Here is a 26,606-nt window from a genome sequence, read left to right on the forward strand (position 1 = left end):
AATAAATTATTAGAAGCCGCTGGCCTAATAAAAGAAACTAGTTCTCCATTCGTGACAACTGTAACGTTAGTATTTAAAAAGAAAGATGGTTGTAGATCAAGTTTGTTCGTTGATTTCAGAGTTAAAAAATAGTATTATCTAAATAACAACCATTCCCTAGAATAAAAGATATAATTTTTAAGGCTGAAGGGTGTATTTGGTTTTTAGTCTTCGACATAACACAAATTCAACATTTTTTCATGAAAATAAAATATATATATATATATAAAATAATCATATATCACACAAAAAAAATTAAACTCGCAACTATCATCAAAAACTTTACCTAATAAACCACAAAGAAGGCTAACAATTAATGGACTTAGAGATCTACCTAAGAGTGACTGACAATTGTAATAATCTATAAGCGTGTCAATCCTAATGACATCCTAATCAATAACTCATGTCTCTTTAATTCTATATTTCAATTAGTTAACTGAGTTACTTATTGTACAAATAAATATACATTGTAAATATTCTTGTTGTATACAACAAATATATATAAATAAATAAATAACTTACCAACTGCACAATATTTGTCTACTTTCTCTAATAAAATATCGAGTTCAGTATCATCATCAACTTTTCTAACATATATCTCTGTCAAATCAATAAATGCCGTCATGTATACAACATTACCAGAACTAATAGAATATTTTTTAAATTTATTAAAATCTTCTGAGGATTTATATACATGATCTAAAGTAGAGAAATTTTATTTATACTGAATATATTTAATTACTATGAGTAGTGTAGTAACCTGTTTTTACTAAGGTATCAGTCCCAATATTTTCCTTATTTGTATTATTTACAGTATCTTCATGAGTGGAATTAGAATTAACCCATTGATATGGAGTGAAGCAACTGACTGAAGGTTCTTTGACTAATTTCTAGTAATAAAATAAATTGTTAAATATATCTGAACAGGACAGCAATCTTCTATTACTTTAATTCTACCTAAATTGATGCTTTATTTTTTTTTTTATAAAATTTCAACTAGCAAAAATATTTTTTTGAAATAATGAAATGCAATCAAGCATAGCAAAGGTTAACATCCAACGGTAATTAATGTGTCAATGTGATAATATATAAAGGTAGGTTACTAAAATTTAAAGAATTGGTATTATATTATAACTAGAAATAGGTCTAAATTTCCAGTACAGGCAATTCATTATTATTATGAACCAATAAATTAATCAAAAAATAACAATAAGATTGAAAATCTTTTTTTTTTTTAATTTATTTATTATGAAGTATTTTTTTGTTTATTCCTAGTAAGGGATTAACCCAAATAAAGGAAAAGAACATGTGTGTATATTTGTATAAAAAATTTAATTTAAAATTTTCATACATACAAAGTGATTTTTTTTAATGCTAATCACTTTATTTTTCTTAAAATAAACTTTTCGAAATTTTTTTTTTGGATTTTGTTAGTTACATATGTATCTTCATTTATTTTGTCGGCGAACAGAGAGGCAGGTAGTTCGGACCGGTTGACCAACTGCCTAGCGTCACAGAAGAGATCGGTACTACCTACCAGGCTGAAAGGTAATGAGGGTGGCTTTTAGTCTCAACGACGGTCAGTGTTCAGAACCAAGTAGAAGAAGAAGGACGCAGCAGGTATTCGCTTTCTTTTCTATTCCAATTATTTAATTGTTATTTCATTTTTATTATAAATTATTTTCTTAAATAAAGCAAGTCGGTTTGTGTTTGATCATTCACTATAAGTAAGTTTGTTTTTATTTTATTGCATAGAATAAATTTGTCTACAATAGACAAATTTACAGATAACACAATATTATTGAGAGTAACATTTAGAGCAATTCTAAATAAGATAACTGCATGCGCACAGCTACATTAGGCATAATTTACATAATCTGAAAGAAATAATTAGAGTATGGTGCCTTAACTATATTTTAATTATTTCTGTTTTATAGTCATCGTTGTCGGCGCACTGCGGTGGTCGATTGACGTCTAGGGTACTCGTGCAAGGCGGTACTCTACTGTTATGTGTCGATGGTACTCTGCTGATATCACGACATGTTAAGGGCTATTTACGCAATACTCACAGATTAAGCTACACGACATAACGCATATAGTATTACTTGTTAACCAGCGTAGGTTACTCATGCAGTTAGGTTATAACGACATTTGATATATTTTACACATGGTAGAGCTTCATACTCTGTTTTTTATTATTTTATGATTACAGTCCATTCACGAGTATTAACAATTTGTTATAATTTAAAATCGAAAAGTGAACATTTTAACATAAAAATAGCATTTTTTAACTACGGCATCCATTTGTAGATAAATCGTTGGGACGATTTCTATTTTATCCCCCCTGTGGGTAGATAAAGGTTTTCGGATTTTCAAAAATATTATACCAAATAAAAGGGAATTACTTAAGGTTTCAATATAAAAAATAATTATTTTGATTTGTTACCAATTTAAATAATTGTAATTTTTTGGGGATTTCTACCATTTACAGGGAACAAGTTTTAAGTTTTAAGAAAAAAAAAGTGAAAAAAATGACAAAATTTACTGATTTTAATATTTGTAATTTTTTTGGAGATTTCCCCCATTAGCGGGGAACGAGGGAAAATTTTTCAATTTTTAAGGGTAATGTCTTCAATTAGATATGATTTTTGATCTTTTGACGTATTATTGAGAAAAATTGGTTCAGTGAGAGCTGAGAAAATTAGTGACACAAAAAAAAAATAAAAAAATACAATATGATAAAATTAATACCCTCTCAGCTTTGCATCGAAGATAAAAAAAAGGTAAAATCAATTAAATTCAACAATTATAGTTTTTTGGAATATTTTCTTTGAAATAAAAAAACGGAATAACTTTTTTTATATCTTTAGCAAGATATGATTTGGAATTTTTTGAAATATTGATTCACAGTTTTGGTTCAACAGAAGCTATAAAAGACTATAAAACTATCAATGCCAAGAGTAATTTTCAAAAAATGTTAAGATTATGGATTTGTTGCATTTTTTTTTTAACATAAAACTAAAGGCACCATTTAAGGGCACTTCATACTGATGGATTAGCAAAGAGATAGAAATAATGATAGTAAACTTATAACAAAATCAATAGCTCTTCATTAAAATTAAAACTCATACTGCAAGATAATAAACATGTAAATTTTATTTACGTAATTAGAGAAAATATTAAAAAATAGTTATTGCCATATAGATAAACAAAACCAATTATTTGTACTGTTATTTTTCATAAGCATGTTAATTTACTTCTTAAGATATTAACATCTCTATATATTTTATTTCATTTTGATTGAGAAAAAAACTTAAATTTGTGCAAAATGATCACAAAATCATATTCAACTTTTTGAGATTAAACTTACCAATAAATCCTTTAAATGACTATTTACATCTTGATTATTGTTAACTATTGTCAATGAAACAGAATCTAAACCAAATGCATCATTATCATTATACTCCTATGAAATCAATAATTAATATTAAATTAATATTTCAAAGTATATATTAATTTAAAAATACAAGTTTAATTTTTCTAATAAATAAAAAAAATGTATAATTTTAAAATTATTTTACAGTTCATTTTTTGAAAGAAGTTGTATTACTTACAAGTATCATTGTAGTAGAATTTTCAAACAATGAATAAATATATGTCTGTGCCTCTGGTAGCCATGGTTTATTAGTGATGTCTTTTAATCCAACCAAGCAAACAGTAGGAGGAATCTGTACAGTAAAATTAATTATATTAGCACAAAATAAACTTACTTTAACAATCTTTACACACATTTATTATTTATTGTTTATCATAATACTAAATATTAAATATAAAAAAAAATTTTTTTATTTAAATACAATTTTTTTAGAATTTTAAGAAATATTGTACTTTTAATTTTTAGGCATGGAAAAAGGACTAAAAACCAAGTACACCCTTTGAGTATATTAGTTTAACCTATTATAATTATTCCTCTTATATTATAAACAAAGTAGTCAGTTAGATACATCCACTTATTGCTTTTATTCTTAACTTACTGTCCATATCACAAGTAAATATATATTTTAGATACTAGAAAAATTTTATGACTTCAATTTTGAGAAGTTTCAGTAATGATATTTAATAAATTTTAGTATGTATTAGAAATATTTATGAAGATTAAAAAAAAATTTAATTTAAGTTAGAGGGAATTCTTTAATTATAGAAAATTTACCTAATTGATTGAATTTGTTTTAGTGATAAAAGATTGTAGAAAAAATAATTAAAAATTATAATTATTTAACTTAAGTTATAAAAACACTTTGGTACTGATGNATAATTAAAAATTATAATTATTTAACTTAAGTTATAAATTTTATTTAATATTTAAGCATATTACTATTTTAATTACTTCTAAATTTTTATTTTTATTTTTAACTAATTTGTTATGAACTCGTGTTTTATTATTATTTGTAAATGACTATTTGGCTTTAAATTGTAAAATAAATAATGGCAAATAACCATGGCAATCAATACATTAATAAAAAATAAATATAGAATAGCCCAAAATTTATAATTTGCCTGACTTTTATATTATTTTTTTAAATTTGTTAAAAACAGTTTTAAAAGTTTTATAATACAGTAAAATATTAAAATACATTTTAATTTGTTGTAAATCTAGTTTTTAAACTATGATGAATTCTATATTTAGGAAACATTTTTTTTTTTTTTTTACAACCATTAGGTTGGTTAATACCAACTGGATTGGTATATCCTGGGAAAATTTAAGTGCAGTGGTTTCCCATGGCCTTCTGCCCTGGGAACATAGGGTTTTTTTGCTACCGTACACTCACACGCATGGTCACCCATCCGTTCAACTATGGCGGTAAGCGCGGCTTAACACTAAATTTTATCAACAACTAGTATGACCATCGTGCCACACCATGCCTATTAGAAAACATACAAAACTAAAAAAATTTTAATTTTCTCTCAGAAAAAAATTACCATCCCTACACTTTAAATTTGCGAATGTTACAAAATAAAAATTTTTCATTCAATAAATGTTTAAAATACGCCTTTTTAACAATACTTAAATCAAAATTTTGATCAGTTTTTTTTTTTATAATTCTGAATCACTATGAACTAGTTTTGACTATAAAAACATATAAATTACTTCTTTTAATTGTGGAGATAGATTAACAATGGCACTAAGTGTAGTAGTTATTGTTACACCAGAATCAATTAAATACAAAGAAAAATTTTGTCCACTGATATTAATAATTTTTCCTCTGGTAAACTTGTTAGAATATTTTACTCCAACAATTTCTCCTAATTTTATTGATTTTTTTTCAATAAAATCTAAAAAAATGAAAATTTATGAATAAAATCTATTTAATAGCACAGTAATAAAAATATAATACCTTTATTTTTATAACAATAGGCTTCTACCTCTCTACAAACTTTGATAAATTTATCAGAACTTCTAACAAAAATATGTCTTGGATCATAATTTTCAGGTTTAGCCATAATAACAGTACAACCATTTTTAAATACTTCTGAGCTATCACATGACTCAACACACAAACGAGGATCCCAATTTTTTAAAATAAATTCTACCATAATAGTTCCTTCATATACTAAAAACATTTTTTTATATTCTTCAGAATCAGTTTCATTGTTGAAGGACTCAAATGTTGCAGTATAGCTATGAAAATTCTACAAAATAGGTAAACTTTATAACAAGAATTATTGAATGAATATTTTAACAATCTTACTTCCATAAGATGACGCAAAATTCCTTGAGGACAAATACACATGACCTCAGCTTGAAATGTAGTCACTGGTATAGTTTTATACTTATTTGGGATATTTTTTAGCTTTTTAGTTTTAGTTATTTCCCCAGTGTCACAAAGAGCAACAATAGCTTGGCCTTGAAATTTGGATACAATGTAGCATCGAACCCATTTTTTTGTATTCGGATGCAAACAACCATATAGAGAATCAAACTCTAAATTTGATGTCCTTAAGAACAGTTATTTATATAATATACTTAATATTATTCATTATTTTACACTATCAAAAAAAAATTGGCTTAAAAAAATATTATACTTATAAATAAAACATATATTTAAAATATAAGAAATTCACTATTTGTGACAGTGATTAACATCACTAGTTAAATAAAACACTGATGCGAATCTGTTAAAAATATTTAACAGATTTTTTACATATTTTGAACTATAATATTATAAAACAAAAAAATTGCCTAGTTGATTTTTTTTTCCTTTGAAAAAGTTACAACTTTTTACTTTAACAATCAATTTCTCATAGAACAATCATCAGACAAATTTTTTTTTTTAATATTATAGTACATTTCAAAAGTTTTTATTTGGTATAGGCTAGAAGTTGTCAGACTTTCCGGAAAACCTTAAAGAATTAAGTTAAAAACATTTTTTTTACATACTCAAATGATCTCTTTAAAAACACCTCCTATACTTAAGTTTTTATTGGAGTTTTATAAATAGTGCACAAAAAGAAAACTTATTGTCTCTTATTTATTATGTTTAAAAATTTCATTATAATCACTATATTAAAAAAAGTTATGGCATTTTAATAATGCAGAACATTTTTTTGAAATTGCTGTTTTTTTCTGAAATGTAATTTTGAGATATTTTACTAAACTATTAAATTGTGGGTTTTTTTCTAATTTTCTATGACATTTATTTTGCTTCTCATACTATGTTTTTGAATAGTAATAATACTTTAATTTCCTCAAAAGTTAATGCAAATTTGGTGTTATAAATATTTCATTTTTTTATATTACAAATTTCATAGATCTTCAACAATGAAATATGTAGTGAATAAAAATATTCCAAAATTTTGTTTTAATATTAATAAATATTTTGAAAATATTTAATTTAATATACTTACAAAGTTACCAAATCCTCTTCTGTCAAATCAAGATCAAGAATTTTTTTAAAGCTACTTTGATCTTCAAATATCAAGTGAAATATAAATTTATTTTTATTTCTCACAATATTTGTTATATGGCCAACTGCTTTTTTATTCAAGTAATTTAAACTTCCATTTAGCAAAGGGAATTTTTCATCAAACCTATAACAACATTAATTATTTAATGTTTATATATTAAAACTAAAATTTCAAAAATAATATAAATAACAGTTAGAGCTTATGGATAATTTAATTTGCGAGACAACAACATTTTAATTAGGTTTTTAATAATAGAAGGGTTAGTGTTGTATCTATTGATATCATTACATAGGAACACCATAATTAAGACATTCTTTGGAAAAATAACTTATGCTAGGCCCTTTTTTCAAAGACTTTTTAAAATCATTTTTGTATAAATATATTTGTAGTCAAAATTTAATTTCTATAGGACCATAATGAGTAAACTTATCAATTTTTTTAGTGTAATAGCAATTATAATACCAATAATTCTAATTAATTATTTTTTTTCAATGATATGAATAAAAAAGTTGCAAATATTGTTTTATATGAATTTTTGTTAATCAGAAGTATGGTATTCTATAAATTAGTATATTATTATGGACTCAGGTGAAAAAAGATTACTTAAACTACATTCCATCTGAGAAAAGTTACTATGTACTTCACACATCTAAAAATAATTAATTTGAAACTCAACATTAAAATACTATATGATTTAATTTAAGAGTATTATAAGTAAAATATAAGTAAAATCTTAAAAATATTCAAAAATTTAAAATATCTTAATTATAGTTTCAGGGTTCCCAAAACAAATAAATGTGATTTTTTTATTTAATGTACTCAAAAACTAAAAGTTGACTCTAAACATTCCTGTCAAGTAGAATATGTACTTAACCAAAGAAAAGTTGAACAATACATTGTACTAAGAAAAAGGGTAATAGAAAAGAGCATGAAATGCACACATTATTGTATCGATTATCAAAATCTACATTTGCCTAAATTAAATGTTACATAAACTTATAGAAACATCTTCTGTCGTGTTATATTTTTAATTTTTATGTTTATAACAATGATTTATGGACAGAAATTTTTATCAAATCTTTTGTTTGATTGTATCTTTAAAAAAAAATTAAGATTAATATCAAAGAAACAGTATTGCTATCCGATGCTTATAAAATACTAAACAAAAATACACTTATGGTCTAGTTCAGAATATAATTTACAAAAAAGTAGATATTTTCTATGAATATCCAGTACAAGGAAACACTTTAACTAATATAATAGATACTTAGTAAAAACACATTTAAAATAAAAAGAAATCATTGGTACAACAAAATCATATTTACAGACTGTAGTAGTGTTGCAATAGTCCAAACCCTTGTAACATGTTAATAGATAGGGACATAATAAAAATATGGACAGAAGCATTAATCAATTAGTTTTTTAAAAACCAAAAACTCAATATAAAAACTATCAAATTTAAAATATGCCCAAATAACATATAAAAATGGGTAACACAGTACATTGTAAGCAAATATTAACTACTTCATGATTTTTTTTCAATAAAATGTAGTTAAATTAGTTTTAAAAAAATATGTGTTTGATATTTGAGGCACAATGGAAGCAAAATGTATCAACGGTGGTTAGGATGAATGAATTGAAAAACAATTAAGAAATTATCAATGCAATTTTTAATTAAATATAACTATATAAATGTAAAAGGATAGGTTTTATACTCCATTTTTATAAATAGGGTATCAAATATTTGCTAATAACAGCTTTATATTGAAACGTTATTCAATAATTAAAACGTAAACAAATTATATGATAAATATAAATATATGATCTAATAAAATAAATATGTGTTGGATTAGTTATCTAGATAACTTAATCTATTTTTTTGTTAACATTAAGTTCAATAAAATAAAATTTAGCCAGCAGTTTTCATCTGACATAAGAATTTATACTCATGCGTGTTACATATAGGCGTGATAGATGCAGTCATCTTTTTTTATTTACTAGCCATCCAAACCTGTGTTAAAAGGTTTTGTTTAAAAAATCAGTTATCAGTTATAAGTTAATTAGTTTTAAAGTAACTCAATTAAATTACAAATTAATTACAGAAGTAAAAAAAAAGGGTAGCACAGTAGGGTTAAATATAGATACAGTGATTAAAACCACTATCATAAATAGTAGACAATAACATTGACTAACAATAATAACAATAACATAGCCTTTTTGCTTGATCAATTTTTATAATCTTTTAATGTATTATAAAATTGGGAAAATAAAATTTTATCTTCATTAAATTATTTTATGAATGCCAGAATTAAAAGCATTGTTTTTTATTTATAGATTTATGGCATGTAAGTTTGTTTATTTGTTAATTTACAGATGCATAATTTTATAAATAATACATAAAACTACCAAAAAAACTTTTACTTATAATTTTTTTCTATGAAGTCTATTGGCACTTCTTTGAATATGTTTGATAATGCTATTTATATTTTCTCCCTACCCTAAAAACAATATACATGTACAAGGTGATCGGATTATCATAAACCACTCAATTACTTGCAAAATAAATATAATAATGAAAATATATTTTGGTTTTTATTAGTTATGTATATTTTTGATTTATCTGTTACTAATAAATTTTTTTAATTCATTCTTTATAAATTATATTAATTTTTGTAGAGCTAATTTGTTGATCTAATATAAATTATAAATTTTTAAAATGTTAAAAGACATTTTCAACATTATATGGTATAAACCATAAGAGAAGCGGCAATACTTCAATTGCCTTACCTGACAAGCTATCACTGATAAATTTTTAAGAAAAATAATTGAATATTATTAATTTAATATTCTAACTCTATTTTAAAGCTATTATAAAACATATTCATAAAAAATATATTTACTTTTCCATAGCTATAGTTCTTGAAAACTTATAAATAATGTTATCAATTCTTCACTGAAATAAAGACAAACCATCAAATTAATGTATAACATTTAAATCATTTTTAATATTAAAAATTTTATAGAAATATAGTAATACAACCACAATGTGGTAAATAATTCGATTCTTCAAATAAAGTGTTCTTATACATTTGATATATATCACCATTACCTTACACTTTTCAAGAAAATCCAACAAAACTGATATCTAATAAAGATAGTAAATTAAATATTATTATTTTAGAAAATGAACAATAGCAATAGGATCAAAAATTATTTTGACTAAAATTCAAGGAGAAAATATTTCATTATAAATTACATTTCACGTAAAATACGTTAAAATGAAAAAAAAAATTAATAGTTTAAATATTCTTGTTTTTATTTATTATTATCTATGGTTTTTCAATATAATTTAATAATAAACAAATAAAATAATCTTACTAGAACGAGTCAAAAGTTTTATATCTAATTGTAATTAAAAAAATTCAACAACAAAATGTCGTAGTCGTATTTTAAGACTGCATGCTAATTACATAACCAATGAGAAATTAAAATTCAACTTATTTGACTTCAACTAAAATTATACTGGCATTAAAAATCGTCATAGAAGTTTAAATTAATCAACTTAAATGCCCTGCAAGTGTAACACTATACGAAGTAATATAACCTATAAATTAAATGGCGGGTTTTACGAGTAGGAACTATAATAGAAGTACTGATAAGGGTTTTCTATATAAATTTATTTATTTCAAATCTCATAATAATTATGTAATAGTTGAATAGTCATGTTATGACTATTCCACATTAAAGAATATGAAAAAATCAATTTACACCATGAAAATTTATCAATTAATTTATCGTTTACATATTTACTGCACAGATTATTAAATCTGTGCTTGCGACGTCGTAGCTAGAATTTCATAATGAGGAAAATAGTTAAAAAGTCTACAAAAATCAACATTTTGAACCTTATTTTTGATTAGGACTTTATTTTAGAAATAAATATTGTTGTCAATGGAGGTTATTGTTATTGTTTAAGGGGTGTAAAGTGAATTTTGCCGACTGTTAATAAAAAATTTGCTGACTAAATTAATTTTAAGAGTATAAGACCATAATATAAAGTTAAGATAAATTATTATTAAAAAGTAAAAAAATTACTTAAGACTACCTGTAATGAGGTTGCTTTTTTTGTTACTCAAAAACAATTGTTACTAAATAACTTAAAATTACTTTACTCAGATGAAAGTTGGGTCTACGTTTCTATTGTGTTACAACAAAATAAATGTGTATACAGAGTGGCCCACCACTCACTGACAACTTAAATAACTTTTGATCCAGTTAATATTTTTAGCTGATTTTTTTTTAAATAATAGTTATACGTTAGGTCTATAGCTATATCTCAATAATTAATTTTTTTACATTTTATTAAAAATATTAATTATTTTTAAATTTTAAATAAAAAGTAAAAAAAAAATCTAAGATAGCTATTTTGTAGAGTAGAATTTAAGAAAAATTTTAGTAAAAAAATATCTTATTAATATTCAGTAGTAAATATTCTGTAGCGTTTTGAAGTTTGTGAAAATTTGAATTTTCATGTATTATTTTACGGTATTAAACATTGAAATACGTATTGAGAAAAGGACAGAAGAAAACGCTATCTTTTCAATATACTTTTGAATGAGAGTGATAAGTAATAATTGCCTTATCTAATTTCTTATTGAGAGTATAGAATTATATAGTTATTATATTTATTATAAATAGTTTTATAATATTATTATTTGTTTGTATTCATTATATTGTATGTTATATACAGGCGCGGACTGGGACCAATTTTCTTACCGGGAAACCAAGTTAAAGGGGCCCATAGGCAAAACTTTCGCGGGAAAGCTCCTGGGAGTCCACCCGATTTTTTGTACTGGTTGAGCAAAAAAAAAAAGTCTTTAATAAAATTTAGGCCAAAAATGGTGACTTAAGTAGTGTATTTTTTAGGGAATATTTTGATTAAATAGTCTAGCATCAGTATTAATGAAATTCTTTATTTTTGTTTAAAATCTTTACCATAAATTTTAAGTTAAAATAATATATATTTTTTAAGTTATACGTATTAATGTCTCCCTTTGCGCTATAAATGCTATAAACAAACTTTTAACTTAATGGCTGATTTAATCTTAATAAATTAGTGAAATTGAACAATAGTGTAATTATTTTAAATACTTTAAACTAATACAGAAGTTAAGTTTACAAAATATTCAGCAACGTATTATAAAATAATATGTAATTTTTGAAAATGTGAATCTGAATGTAAAACTACAAAATTAACAAATATATTCAGTTAAATTTTTAATAATCTAAACATTTCTAAACTTTTCTCACACATGAAATCTATTATTTCGTCATTAGTTATTTCATCTACTAATTCACGTTCGCAATTCATGATGAATATTGACTCTAAATTTGGTTGAGTTAATGTGCTTCTCAATCGCGTCTTAATCAATTTCAGTTTGGAGAATGATCTCTCACAGGTTGTTTGAGTTAAAGGAATAGTCAACAAAAATTTGTATACGTCGAAGAGTTCTTTATATTCCAAAGAATACATATTAAACTCATAAATTATGTTCGTCACGCACAATAAACACGAGTTACATTTTCTTATATTTGTACATTTTTCTTCAATGTTTTCATTTTGCATGTAATCTTCAAAGTCCGATTCATCTTGTACTGTTTGATTATATATATCGTCTACGTCATTGATATTTGTTTTTGAAATTTTATGCCAGAATTCGGCAAATGATAGTAATTGTTATTTTAATGCATGCTTATCAATATGTGGTAATAGTTCACAAATCTTGTTTAAGCCGTGTGAATGTATTCCATTTTATCTGATATTTATAAATCGCCTTGGGTCAAATAGTTCAAAATCACCATACAACTCATTACTACCAGAAAATCTGTTCTCTAAACAAGCAATAGTAGTATCCATAACGACACTAAAAGTTTTTATTTCATAAATTTTTTCTGGAGAAGCTCCAATTTCCGGGTCAATGTTGGGGTTATCTTCAAAACGTCGTGGAATGTTTATTCTTCTTTTTTGAGGTAATTCTAACTCAATATCAATTTCTGTTTCGTGTTTCCATATAACTTCGGATGTAAATATTGAAAATTCTTTTGCAGCTGCACTTATCGATGAAAATTCTCTTTGATTTTCTTTTAATGACTTTATAGTTACTTCAATTTTTCGCCAGGCCTGTATATAATCAAGACTAGATGTTTGTAAATAATCAGACAGAGCAGTAGTGAACTTAAATATTTGTAGAAACATCATAGCTGTTAATGTTGTTTCATAACTCGTGAGTCGATTTAGTAAACTTCGTGCTGTACTTCTTACACCAGCTGCAAAACTATTAGAAAAAGATATTTCATAAAGTGCTAAAACAATTGACACATAAGTCAGTTTTTTTCTTTCTTCATTTTCGCCTTCATTTGTCCACATNTTACTGATATATATCAGTAAAAGCTGATGATTTAGAGCAGTATACTAAACATATTGAACAAAATAAAGAGTTATGTTCATGACTATAGGATAACCAATTTCTTTTGATTTTTGTCTGTGATCCTGGAATAATTTCATAATAAGCTTTAGTTGTATTAAATGGTAAAGGAGAGTCATCCATCATTTTCTCTGGGTGATTTGGATGAAACGAAAAAAAATATTTAATATTTTGTTTACCCTTGGGCTTTAAAAAATAATTAAAATTTGTTTTATCGTCAATCTTTATATTTAAATTATTTTTGACTAGAAGGTCAATATCTGTGTTATCACATAAATCAATTTTGACTTCAGAATTAGTGATTTGAAGGTCAATATTTTCGTCATCACGCAAATCAATTTTAACCTCAGAATTGTCCGAATGAATTTTAGAACTAGATGAATGTGGCACAGAAATATCATAATTCCCGAGTGTATGATTTTTACGAGGTATCTTTATCGGCTCTAAATTGGGGTTATCTTGCGAAGCAGTTAAAAAATAATTTGTCATTTTTTTAGATTTATTTGCTATCTCCTCGAGATATTTCTTGTTATGATCTTTTCGTTATAAAGAACCGCTCTTATGATATTTTTTATTTTGGGCGATGTTATCCTTTTCCATTATTAATTAGCCTAATAAATACAAAATTAATTGTACTCTAATTAAAAAATTAAAAATATGATTTTCAGGTTAGTAAATATTGTAGTATTATTCGTTTCCAAAACTTGATAATTTTTATAAAAAAAAACGTAACTTAGTAAAAAATTATTTTGTTTGGAAATATTATGTTTAAAACGGCCTCCCTAGGTTATTTTTAAAATTACACTACTTGATGTTTGTCTATTACAACAAAAAGAATTTTCTCAATTTTTTTTTTGGATTTTTTTAAATACTATTTAAAAATAATTTTTACTTTTTTCCTAAACACTATTTTTTTTTTAAATTTTAGCTTCGATGCGAAGCTGAGAAAGTACTATTTTACCATGACGTGTTTTTTTTATCTGCCATCTACTTTTCTCAGCTTAGACTTGACCGATTTTGATGAACTATACGTAAAAAGACCACTAATCGTATCTAGTTAAAGACATTCTTCTCGTGTCCCGGAAAAAAAAGATGTGCTATCGTTTTAATATTAACTTCAGCCATAAAAACCAATAGAAAAATAAGTTGCTTTTGTTAAATTATCTGACTTTTCTAAAAATAATATTGATTTTATTCGCGTTACAGTCATTAAAATTGAGTTTTTATAATCAAAAAAATTGCTTTTTTCGTGTTACCAAAATTTCAGAAGTTCTCTAATATATGTTTAGAAAGGTAAGAAAACTTTACATAATATGGGTAAATTACAAATGGGGTTCTCCATGAAAACTTTTAAAAACTTTTAGTAAAATCGAAAAAACGGAAAAATATCTTATTTTACACATAGCTTAATAAATATTGATTAATGTGGATGTTCTTTTCATTGTAATATATGTGCAGTATAATTTTAATTTTTTATTTGTTGCTAGGCAAGAATAAGTAAACATAATTTTATACGCTATGGTTATAGATTTACGTAATTATTGTATGCACTCCTAATTATAATTAGTATACATGTCATAAAGAGTCGGATCGAGACTTTTCAGCCTACCGAGATTTTAAGTTTCAGCCCTTAACAAAGAGTCAGCCCATACGACAAAAGCTGTTGTACTCATCTCTTATTTTATTTACATCCTAGTCAAAGAAAAAAACATAATTATTCTTTCGTGATCACTTTTTAGTAGAAGAATTCATTATTCGCGATCTGACCTACCCCTCAAGGAATCGTACATTTATTCATATTCCTACTCAATCCATCTCTTATAGTCATAATAATTCGCTATACTGTATGCTTCGTAGTGTCAATCAACGCCATTAGCACATTTTTACTAGCACCCCTCTGTTATATCACTAATTACTTTATTATTATATATTTAATCTTTAATTAATTAAATCACTTAGTTGTAAACATTATGTAAATTGCTGTTTGGCGCGAATAAATTAAATAAAATAATAATTGTTTCACTTAGACATAATTATAAATAATTTCTCGGTAGCTCCCTGGTTCAATTCAGACATGGTGTCATACGTGTCATTTAATGTTTTACAAACAACAATGTTAATGTTTAATATATTATTTTACTCGTAAATTATAGTATAATGTATATTAGTATAATTTTTAAGTACTCACCAAACAATAAAGCAGTTACCAAAACTCATAAGACGCAATAACGATAGTTACCATTGACGAGTAAAATGAAAATGATCAAGATTTCAAATAAAAAACAAACAAAAATATTTTTTTGAAATCATTAATAAATATAAAATCATGATAAAAGGATATCGCAAATTGAGAAATATCGATATGCTATTTATTGATTTTTATGATACAATACAGACGATGGGCAACACACGGATCGGTCGTTAATTTTTATCATAATAATCGTAAATATAATCAATTCGGACACATCAGCCGTCAAACACGTTCTGACGACTTCCGCGAATTAAAAGCAGACGACATATTTGATAATCAGATATTTTTATCGATTTACATAAATAAATCTGATAATTTTAGGCTCTTAAAATAGTATTTAACTTATCCAAAATGCAAGAGGACTCATAAGACCTTCGGGTCATTTCAACATGTCCGTGAGGACTAAGTGGAGGTATTAAGATGTGCGAGCTGTGTGGTCGAGCAGAGTAGTCATCAGTGACACGGCGCTACATAACAATTTTTGATAACTTTTTTTTTTTTTTGCTTGTCAGGAAGGAAATTGGGGATTTTTGTAAAAAAAAAAAATTATTAAAATTTAGGCAGTTGGCTTTTACTAACTGATTTGCCGTAGTATCAAGGGGCCCATATACCATAATTTTTGGGGGGCCCACCAGGATTTTCCCGGTATCCCGGTGGGCCAGTCCGCGCCTGGGTATAACCAACGAAACCTAGAAATCTATTTTGAACCTTAGTAATTCGGCGTTTGTCAACTGCTGTGTAGGGTGATCAGATCAATGTTCCATATTCTAAAGTTGATCTAACAAGAGAGCTAGATAGAGCAACTAAACAATCACGAGATCACCAACTATGAAGTCAATATGTGGTCTAGAGTTTTGCGAAGGAACAAAAACAATACCTAGGTCATTTACCTGAGAGATACGTTTTAACTGTACTCTGTCAAGACAGTAATAATTACTGTCACAATTATTGTGACTTATCATTTCACGAGTTAATATGTATCTAACATAATAATAACATTTGAAAAAAAAAACATCATCATTCATCATTTTAATACTATAATTATGCTATAATAATTTATAATTTAATGTAAAAAATATTTTTTGGAAGGCTTCAGTCCCAAAGCCCTCCCTTCCCTCCCTCTCTCGTCGGTGTTGACTAAATGAACTAGATAAGTAATTTCGGATCACCAGAGTGTACTTTTTAATTTGGTAAGTTCGTACATATCTTTTTAACCGCTCGAGGATTTTTTTTTAAGTGATTTAAATGATCAGCCAGGCTATTATAATCCACTACTATATCATCTAAATACACCTGTACAAATTTATTCAAATATCCCTTTTAGTACCTCATTCATTGGACGAACAAAAGTCACAGAGGAGTTTTTTAATTCGAAGCGTAGAACTCTTCTAAACTGATAAGTTGAGGTTAGGCATAAGGCAAGCATCTGAAAGAGTAGCCTCATTATAGTTGACGCAGAGGTGAAACAAGCCTTTCTTTTTTCACCAATACTATAGGGCTGGTGAACGGGGAGATACTAGGTTCTATTGAACTTTGAGCTTCTATATTCTTAACCATATTATCGATGATCAGCTTTTTTTGTAGTGGATAAAGATATAGTTGTAAAGCGATAGAATTTGGGCTCATTAGGGGGATTTTATGCTTATACAGTTTAGTGCACTTACGATATCGCTAAAGACTTCGGGGTATTGCGAAAGCATCCTAGTCAATAGTGTTGGAGGTCCGAGTCACTCGTAATATCTAATTGAACTCCAAGAGTGTGTCATTAGTTTTTAACCGCGAAATCAATGAACTTACTGACGGTCATTGGTGGGGTTTTCGTTTCGATTACATTTTATTCTCTGAAGTTATTCAGGTGGGAGAGGCCATTGGATTTTACCATTGAGTTTTCAAAACCAGTTGTTTAAATTGAGGCTATGGTTAGTATATGTCCAGGGCTGACATTAAGCATTTAATTTATGACCGGATTAACGCGGTGTAAAGTCCATTTTCTAAATGGGGTGCAGTGATATAGACCTACAATATTTGAATAGTTCTAATGTTATTTTAGAAAACACGTGATAATGATAGACAGTCAGTCTGACTCTGTGTAATAATAATTAAATAAAAATAATAAATGGTTATTAGATAGTACTTTAATAATTACTTAGATTAAAACAAAGTAAAACAATATCAAATACACGCGACAAGCGTTTGGACGTAGGTTTAGAGGCCTAAGATCAAGTGATATTACAATATTATAATCTTATATTTATACAATTAAAAAGAGTCCCTCACACATTTGAATAATAATAAAATAAATATCTTAAAGATTATGTAATAACATTTAGTTATAATAATAATATAAATTATTATCTTCTTCTTTTTCCTTACTTTAATCCCAACTAATATTCTAAACTTCCACTTGACACGATCTCCCACATCATCTACGCTCACATCAGCCGTCCTCATATCGCATTAAATAACATTTCACCATCTCATTTTTGGTCTTTTCTACCTCGTAAAAACGAGGTAGAGTTGAAGGAAACTTCAACATTCATTTCTATAACTGTTCTTATAGTTTCTGATTATTCTCTCTTCATAACATGAACTGTTAAAAACCGCTATATTGTCAATTAATAAAAAATATATATTCGATTAAAGACTAAATGTATTATTAAATCTGTCTTAATTTTTATAAAGTAAACCTAATTATTATGAAAAAAATTATTAAAAATACTCCTTTTTTTTACTAATGTGAATGCATCTCACCCCTTAATCATTTAATTATCAAATTTTATATAATAGCAAGTTATTAAATAGAATTCCTTAAGTGTATGAATATTTTTATACTTATTAAATTCTGTAATTTATCTGAGCATTTTCATCTCTGCTACACTCATTGTCTGCTCTATTTTCTTGTCAATCGCCCAACATACATCTTAGCTGGTCTCACTACAGTCTCATAGAATTTACCTTTCAGCCTCATTGAAATTCTCTTATCGCTTAATACACCAGACGCTTCTCTCCACTTCACCAACCCGCATTTAATCCCGTATCTTAAATCCTCGTCAATGCACAACTGATCCTAAATACTTCAAATTTTCCACCTCTCCTATCACATCCTCGCCAATTGACACTGATCTCCTCATTTCACCTACCTCGTGTTCTCCTTTGACAAACTCGTGCTCTAATATTCTGCCTTATTCCTATTTATTCTTAATCCCTTTTCTTTAATGTTAATCGAATCAAAAAATCGGCGTAGTGCTCATGGCTCTTATCGGGTAATATGTTATTAGTAACGTTGGCCCTAGGGGGTTATTGGGTGATTTTGGGTTATTATCGACATTTTCATCACACCCATTTTGGTTGAGAAGTGAAGAGGGTCATTTAAAAATTATTTTTATTCAATATATCTTTCGCGCTGGTGCGTAAAATGTTCTTCAAGCGGCACGTTTTCTATTCCTGATTTATATTTCAAATCGATCGCATTCAAATTGCTCATAAATATAATTTAAATTTAAACGTCAGAAGTATATATTTTTTTATATATTTGAAAAGGAACTTGGTGAAATTGTACAAATACTAAAAAAACATTTCTCGACTATGTCCTATATAATTTACGAGGAAGACGAATGATAGTATACATCCACCTCAATATTTTTATGCATTAATTGAATAATTTTTAAATTATTATTAAGCTTATTTTAAGTATATAATTGCCTTTTACCATTTATTTATAATATTTTTGTCTGATTTTTATTCTCGGACAAGTTTATTTAATTTATTTCATGGTACTACAAAGGCAGTAATATTTTTCTTCATCAACAAAATACTATTTATCAATTAATATCGTTTTTTCTCTCTTTCCCTCTCTCTCAATTAGGAATGTATTAGACAAAATGTTCATTAATTAAAAATTTATGCGGAGTTTACGGACTTCTAAAAACTTAGCATATTTGTATACCACAAATTTTCACGAATTTTTTAATAACAAAATAAAACTGCATTACTTCATTATCACATACTAATAAATGCATTAATTTACTAACCCTTATTACATTCCTTCAAAAAAGCTCTTTATTTTTTTTTATTTATTCATTTATATTTTTTATTCTCTCTCTTCAATGACTATTTGTTTATTAAGTACATGTATAAAAACAGTTATTTGACTAATATTATACAAAAGGTAAAAAAATGAACGTTTAGATTCTAATCATCTTTTCAACTACAATTGCTCTTGGAAACTGTCGTAACACAGGAAAGAGTAAAAGATAAAAGGTAAATGTGTGTAAATGTGTAACTGTGTGTACGAAGATGAATATGAGGAGGTGGTGCCTGCTGTCTAGGTATTCACGTGCGTGTTGTCGTACAGCAGTCACCGTGCTCGGCTGACACTCCGGGTTAGCTGTGGGTGTCGAAAGGCTGTTGTTATAGGAAGGGAGAATAAGAGTAACACCTAGGTATGAGGTGCAGACGAAGTGCAAGACACAAATACTGGGCGTACCAGATAAGGAGTATAACAAAGTACGAGGTGCAGACGAAGTGCAAGACACAAGTACTTTAGTTATTAGGAGAGGATAATGAAGTACGAGGTGCAGACGAAGTGCAAGACACAAGTACTTCAAAGAGAGAACGGGGTAGCCGAGTATAAGGTGCAGACGAAGTGCAAGACACAAATACTGGGCGTACCAGATAAGGAGTATAACAAAGTACGAGGTGCAGACGAAGTGCAAGACACAAGTACTTTAGTTATTAGGAGAGGATAATGAAGTACGAGGTGCAGACGAAGTGCAAGACACAAGTACTTCAAAGAGAGAACGGGGTAGCCGAGTATAAGGTGCAGACGAAGTGCAAGACACAAATACTGGGCGTACCAGATAAGGAGTATAACAAAGTACGAGGTGCAGACGAAGTGCAAGACACAAGTACTTTAGTTATTAGGAGAGGATAATGAAGTACGAGGTGCAGACGAAGTGCAAGACACAAGTACTTCAGAGAGAGAACGGGGTAGCCGAGTATAAGGTGCAGACGAAGTGCAAGACACAAATACTAGGCGTACCAGGTGAGGAAAGATAATAAAGTACGAGGTGCAGACGAAGTGCAAGACACAAGTACTCTGAAATGTCGAGGAAAAGAGTATATAGGTTAGAAGAGGAATAAACAAAGACTTTACTTTAAACAGTAAGCCGGACAGCGACAACCGAGTACTGAGACTGATGAATGACACAAGGCACTGGAGTCGACTGACCACGATGGTCAGGTCTATTGGGTTTTTATAATAATTACACTTATTGCCGATTTGGCAATAAATATTATTTGTTAATTCATCAGTCTCAGGCAGCGGATGTGCTGTCTGTATTTTATTAAAATAATTCTCACGATTATGAAAACGTGACACCATCACAAAACACAATCATAGCATATGATTCCTCATCGGATCATCAAAACATAACGTCATTCAGTAATCAACAAAATGAAACTACTTCAGAAGGCAAAATTGCACAGACTGCATTACTCCAAAAACTCATATATTACAACGTTTTGGACAGAAATTACATGCAATAATCGTCTGCATACTTCTTGGATGGAGAATGGTTTGGTTTGATACCCCTATCTGTAGACATCAAACCATCACAAACATTAAACCCCGAAATAAAATTTACCTGGTCATATAAATACCCTGAACATTTAATATACGCGGGTATTAGGGTGGTCCAATTTTTTTTTTTTTGGAATTTAGTTTCTCCACAAGTTTGTTTTTGTTTCAGACCATCTAACTTGCACTTATAAAAAATTTCAGCATAATTGAATAATTTTTAGGGGTCGCTAGGATTTATTACTTTTATGCATAAAGTTATAGTAAATAAATAAAAACTATTTTCTTGAAAATTTATTCAACTTTTAAAAATAAAACAAAACATTATGCTACAATATTATACATATATATTTGTTAAAATCTATGTTTCTTAGTTTTTAATTACCTAGAGTCATTTTCATAATGCTAGATTTTGATGCAGAAGGATATCGTTTTCTATGGAGATCTACTAATCGGAGAAGATATTGTTTTTGCTCCTCATTTTTCGTTATGTTATTGTTGAACTTTTGAATCAGTGCAATCCCACGCTCTGCGCAATTATTAACAACTTTCATTTGGCGAACTTTTTCTAGCATTTCAATATAGACCAAATCTGTCGGCCACTCTGATGGATCTTTCGCCAAAAATGAAGCTGCTTTTTCTCGACCGTTATTAATTAACAAATCAAATAAAACCGTTGTGCGTTGTGTGATAAACGACTCCAGTGGATCCTGGTGATTGAACGTTTTGCCATCAAGTCTTTTCAATGCATTTCCCTTGGAAGGTCGTTGAAGATTTTTTACCATTTCTCTTTTAGACTCAGTACTGACACGAGAATCAAAAAAAGAAAGTCCAACTAAATGTTCTGAAAAATACCAAAGGTGACGAAAAAATGCTTTAGATGCGGCAATACTTATCTTCCGATTAGGGTAATCTTTTATCAGTCCAATCAAATCGGCATCATTAAGGGGAGCTCTTTCGGCTATTGGGGCTTCATTCCAGTAACGACAATACAGTAGACTTACAAATAGACTTATTTCCGTGACACCTTTTTTCTGTGCTGCAGTGAGTTCGAACTGATCTTGAAACATGTATATTTTTAGGCAATAGATTGCCTTTGCCATCCAACGGGCTTGATGAAAGGCTCCTGGCGTTCGAAATCTAACTTTACTTTCTTCTGACTTTCCGAGAAAAATTCTGCACAAGTTTATTATTTCAAGGTAGTCGTCTCTTGGCTGTTGCGTTTCAATAGCATCAATATAGTAAGAACGCATGTCTTGACGGAGTTGAAGCAGGTTGTCATGGTTAAATAAATTTTCATCACCAACTTTAAAATTTTGTTTATCTATTCCCAGCCATTGTTTTTGAAAACGTTTGAAAAGATTGACATCTGGACCCCCACTTGGTCCAAACACTTCCTTAAAGACGGTAGAAAGCAAAACTTCAAAAATGTGATGTCTACAAGCAATCCAGACAAGCTCTTTATCAGATGCTATAGCCTTTTCGATTAAAGAGCATGCGCCCAAATTCAACCCCGTGTTAGAAGATGTAGTATCAAAGCAGAGTCCTCGCACGTAGGCCTTTAACTTCCACTCTTCAAGAACATTGAGACAAGCATCAGCCTGTTCTTTGCCCGTGCCTCTATCAATCTTTGGAACTGCTAAAAGCTTTTCTAAACCACCGCCAGTGACAAGCACAGCCACTCGATCGACTTTTTGCGTCCCTCCAACAATGTCAGGCAGCAGTTTACCATCCCAATGCAAAACTAGAGGATGCTCGAAAGAAGATGTTGTTTTGTCAGTTTCCACAACAGTTTTGCGAATTTGATTTCTTTTACGACGTATTGTACTACGTGATAAAGAGATATCTGCTATTGGGGTTCCTAAAGCCTGAGCTATTGATCCAACGACAAACATTGCATTCCGATCAGACAAGTTTACACGGTCAATAGATGCTACAACATCCTCAGTAAATACACTTTTAATATTGGTGGGTTTTTTTATATTTGTTGAAGTAGAAGGAACTTGAAACTCATCACCCGATGAACAGTTTGAGCTGCTTTTACAAGAATCCATTATTTCGGAATCGGATGCTATTTCTAAGCTCATTAGCGTTTTTTCTTGATTATGTTGTCTTCTAGTTTCAGCTTCTACTTCTCTTTTTCGTTTTCTAATTTCTTTTTTTTCTTGCAGCTTGTCTACACCTGCCATACTGCAGCTCATTCTGTCTTCTCTCTGCATTATTAAAAATGTTTTGTCTTCTTCATTTTTCATTATTTTTAATGCATCCTTAACAGCTATGTCAAAAATATCAACTAAGTCTCCTTTAAATACCAATTCTTTCATACGGCAACTATCAAGATTTGTTTTTCTGTTCTTTTTTAAAAGATAGTATTCATCCACCAGTTTACTTAGTTTTCTTTCAACTGAGTCAATTCTTTGAGTAGGTATCCTTGCTTTTTCTCAAACTTCCAAAACGGATTCCGCTGTAGACCTTATACTTTTTTTAAAAGTTTGTTTTTTTTCCAAATGAAAATGTTTCTGTAGGTTTTCCAATCAACCACACGGTAGCTGATGTTCTTGTTGATTTTAAATTGCTGGTGGAAGCCATTATATTATTTAAGACAAAATCTAATATAATATTTTGTAATAACTATAGTTAAAAATTTAATAGGTAATTCACAAAAATAATTTTGTTTTGATTATCAAACAAAACTTTAGAATAGTTAAAAAAATGTCAATAGCTTCAACGGACACCAAAGTGTTAAATATTTCAAATGTGATAATAAAAAAGTACAATCATTAATATATGTATTTTAAATTAATTAATAACCGCAGGTAACGTTTCAAATACTCACGTGTTTATAACAAGCGATGTTGACTCAACAACAGTTCAAAATAAAATGTCGATAAATGGTTTGAAATGTTAACTCATGTCGCACCATTTCAGTTTTAACTGGACAACCAATAATGTAAATAAAATAAGATAGTAAAGGAAAATACAATTCATTTTTGACGGACAATGTAAAATACTCATGGTTATTATGCACAGCTATTATCTGTTCGTTATCGGCGGTTAATGATTACGCTAGAATAAAAACCATTGATAAATTCCTATTACTTCTTACTTACAAATCCTAGCGACCTCTAAATATGTTTAGAATGGGCTAGTTTATGGCGTGAACATTTATTTTTGACTAAGAAACAAAAATATGGTTGTGGAGCTTAGAAAAAAAAACTTTTTTTTTTACCCATAAGAATTGGACCACCCTAGCGGGTATATATGATAAGGACACAATGAATGCATTACAAAAACTATTAATGTTTCCACAAGAAATTTCTGCAATAAAAAACAATAAAGATCGTCAAACATTTGGATATGAAATATGCAATCAAAGAATAAACTTACATTAATTATTTGGCCCAAATGTTATTAGAGAAGTGGTTGAGTACAACTATTTCTGTATCATATGTAGGGTTGGTTCACTGCCTTTGAATACGCAATGTCTGGCTTTTTAGGAATAGTTTTCATAATAAAAATTATTTCTATTGCAATAAGCTCATGCATAAACATAACACTGTTGTGTAATGAATTTGGTTGAAATTTTAAATTATTAGCTATCATTTTCAACAGCGTTACCCACTACTTCCTACATAAGAAACATCAATAACACTTTGAATTAGTAAATACTAATCAAATTGAAACAAACTCTTCAGCAACATGCGATTACTACAGACCACCCGATGCAAATAAATTACATGCTGGTTATGCGAAACTTCAATCACAGTAATACTCTGTTAAGGCTACTCTTTAACGTTATAATAAATAAAATCCATTCAACTAAAAAATATATGATACTAAGATTCAAGCTTTCCCTGCAAATATTTCCATTTTATTTTTTTTGTAAAAATCAATACATATAAAACGCTAATCGTTAATATCCATTAATATATTCCTATTAATATTAATATATTTGTCAAAACTAATAATTATCGCATTAAATACAACTGTATCCAAACATTTTTTTTACAAACTACCAAATGGCTTTATTATTTAAACGATAAAATTATCTTTATAAATATATTTTAGAATAATTGTATATTTTACATAGTTTTCTAACAATTAATAAAGAATACACATGTGTGAATTGTTAAATCCAGTGAGGTAGCTCCTTAACCTAATTTAAAAACTGATTTTTTTAAACTAAGTCATTGGCTTATGACGTTTAAGACAACTTATATCTTCGGAGTTGTCCAAAAGTTAAATGGCTGTTGTGTAACTATGGTTTGTTAATCTAACCTCAAGAATGTGTTAAAGCTTTCATGGATTGTCTTGTTGCTTGAAATGCTTTAACTTCATGTATGCGGGTAAATCTCTTTATTTCTTCTGCTACTGTAGGCAAATTCATATCACGGTGTGTTTGAACCAATCACTCTTGAACCCATTTATTAGCTTCGATACGAAGTTGAGAAAGTATTGGTTTTACTAAGGTGTGTTTATTTTTTTTTGAATGTTACCACTTTTTCTCAGCTCTCAGCGAACCAATTTCTTTCAATGATACGTCAAAAGATCACAAATCGTATCTAGTCAAAGACATTACCCTCAAAAATTGAAAAAAATTCCCTCGTTCTCCGTAAATAGGGGAAACCTCCAAAAAAATTACAAATTTAAAAATCGCTAATTTTTGAAATTTTTTCAATTTTTTTTACTTAAAATTCTATAACTTTTTTAAAAATAACCAAATCAATATAATTTTTTTTTATATAGATGCATGATATCATTACCTTTTAATTGGCATATATTTTTTTTACAAATCTGACCCTTTATCTGCCCACAGGGGGATTTAAAATGACAACTTTTTCACAAAAAATTAATTTTTTCAACTTGACTTCTGAAAATGTTCCAGAAAGTCTGACACTTTATATATATCTTAAATTAAAACCTATGTAATATACTTTATTATGCAAAAAAAAAAATTTGACCTCTGGACTTGTCTTCGTGGTGAAAATAGACATTAAAATTAATAAAAAATTACGATTTTTGTAAAATAATTCTTTTTTATATTTTTAACTTAATAATGCTATAACTTTTTGAAAAATGTATGGATCAATACAATTTTTTCATGAGAAGTAGTATTTATATACATCTTTCATTCGACATACTGTTTTATTAAATCGGACCATTTTCCTATATACGAGGGGGGTTCAAATCTAAAAAATGCATGTAAAAAGTAGAACTATTTCAACTTAACTTTTGAAAGTGTTCCGGAAAGTCTGACACTTTTATTTATATTTTAAATTAAAGCTAA

General features: G+C 27.9%; 1 protein-coding gene across 5 annotated transcripts in view; it reads right to left on the reverse strand.

Annotated features, from left to right (window-relative positions):
- Window positions 1-10,582, reverse strand: part of LOC126906674 (uncharacterized) — a 52,258-nt gene extending 41,676 nt beyond the window's left edge. For 3 of the 5 annotated variants that reach the window (XM_050687387.1, XM_050687386.1, XM_050687384.1), the window contains exons 1-10: window positions 10,384-10,582; window positions 9,906-9,958; window positions 6,946-7,128; window positions 5,790-6,036; window positions 5,436-5,730; window positions 5,189-5,373; window positions 3,654-3,767; window positions 3,410-3,505; window positions 800-929; window positions 562-738 (exon numbers count right to left, since the gene is read on the reverse strand). In XM_050687387.1, the coding sequence (XP_050543344.1) occupies window positions 562-738; window positions 800-929; window positions 3,410-3,505; window positions 3,654-3,767; window positions 5,189-5,373; window positions 5,436-5,730; window positions 5,790-6,036; window positions 6,946-7,128; window positions 9,906-9,913 (1,435 nt within the window). In that variant the 5' untranslated portion in view covers window positions 9,914-9,958; window positions 10,384-10,582. Of the gene's footprint in view, window positions 1-561; window positions 739-799; window positions 930-3,409; window positions 3,506-3,653; window positions 3,768-5,188; window positions 5,374-5,435; window positions 5,731-5,789; window positions 6,037-6,945; window positions 7,129-9,905; window positions 9,959-10,114; window positions 10,151-10,383 lie in introns of all 5 variants that reach the window. The other 2 variants (XM_050687385.1, XM_050687388.1) reach the window with 2 other exon arrangements.
- Window positions 10,583-26,606: the final 16,024 nt, after the last annotated feature.

This window comes from Daktulosphaira vitifoliae, unplaced genomic scaffold, assembly GCF_025091365.1.
Source record: "Daktulosphaira vitifoliae isolate Bord-2020 unplaced genomic scaffold, ASM2509136v1 Scaffold_5, whole genome shotgun sequence".
NCBI classification, from domain to species: Eukaryota; Metazoa; Arthropoda; class Insecta; order Hemiptera; family Phylloxeridae; genus Daktulosphaira; species Daktulosphaira vitifoliae.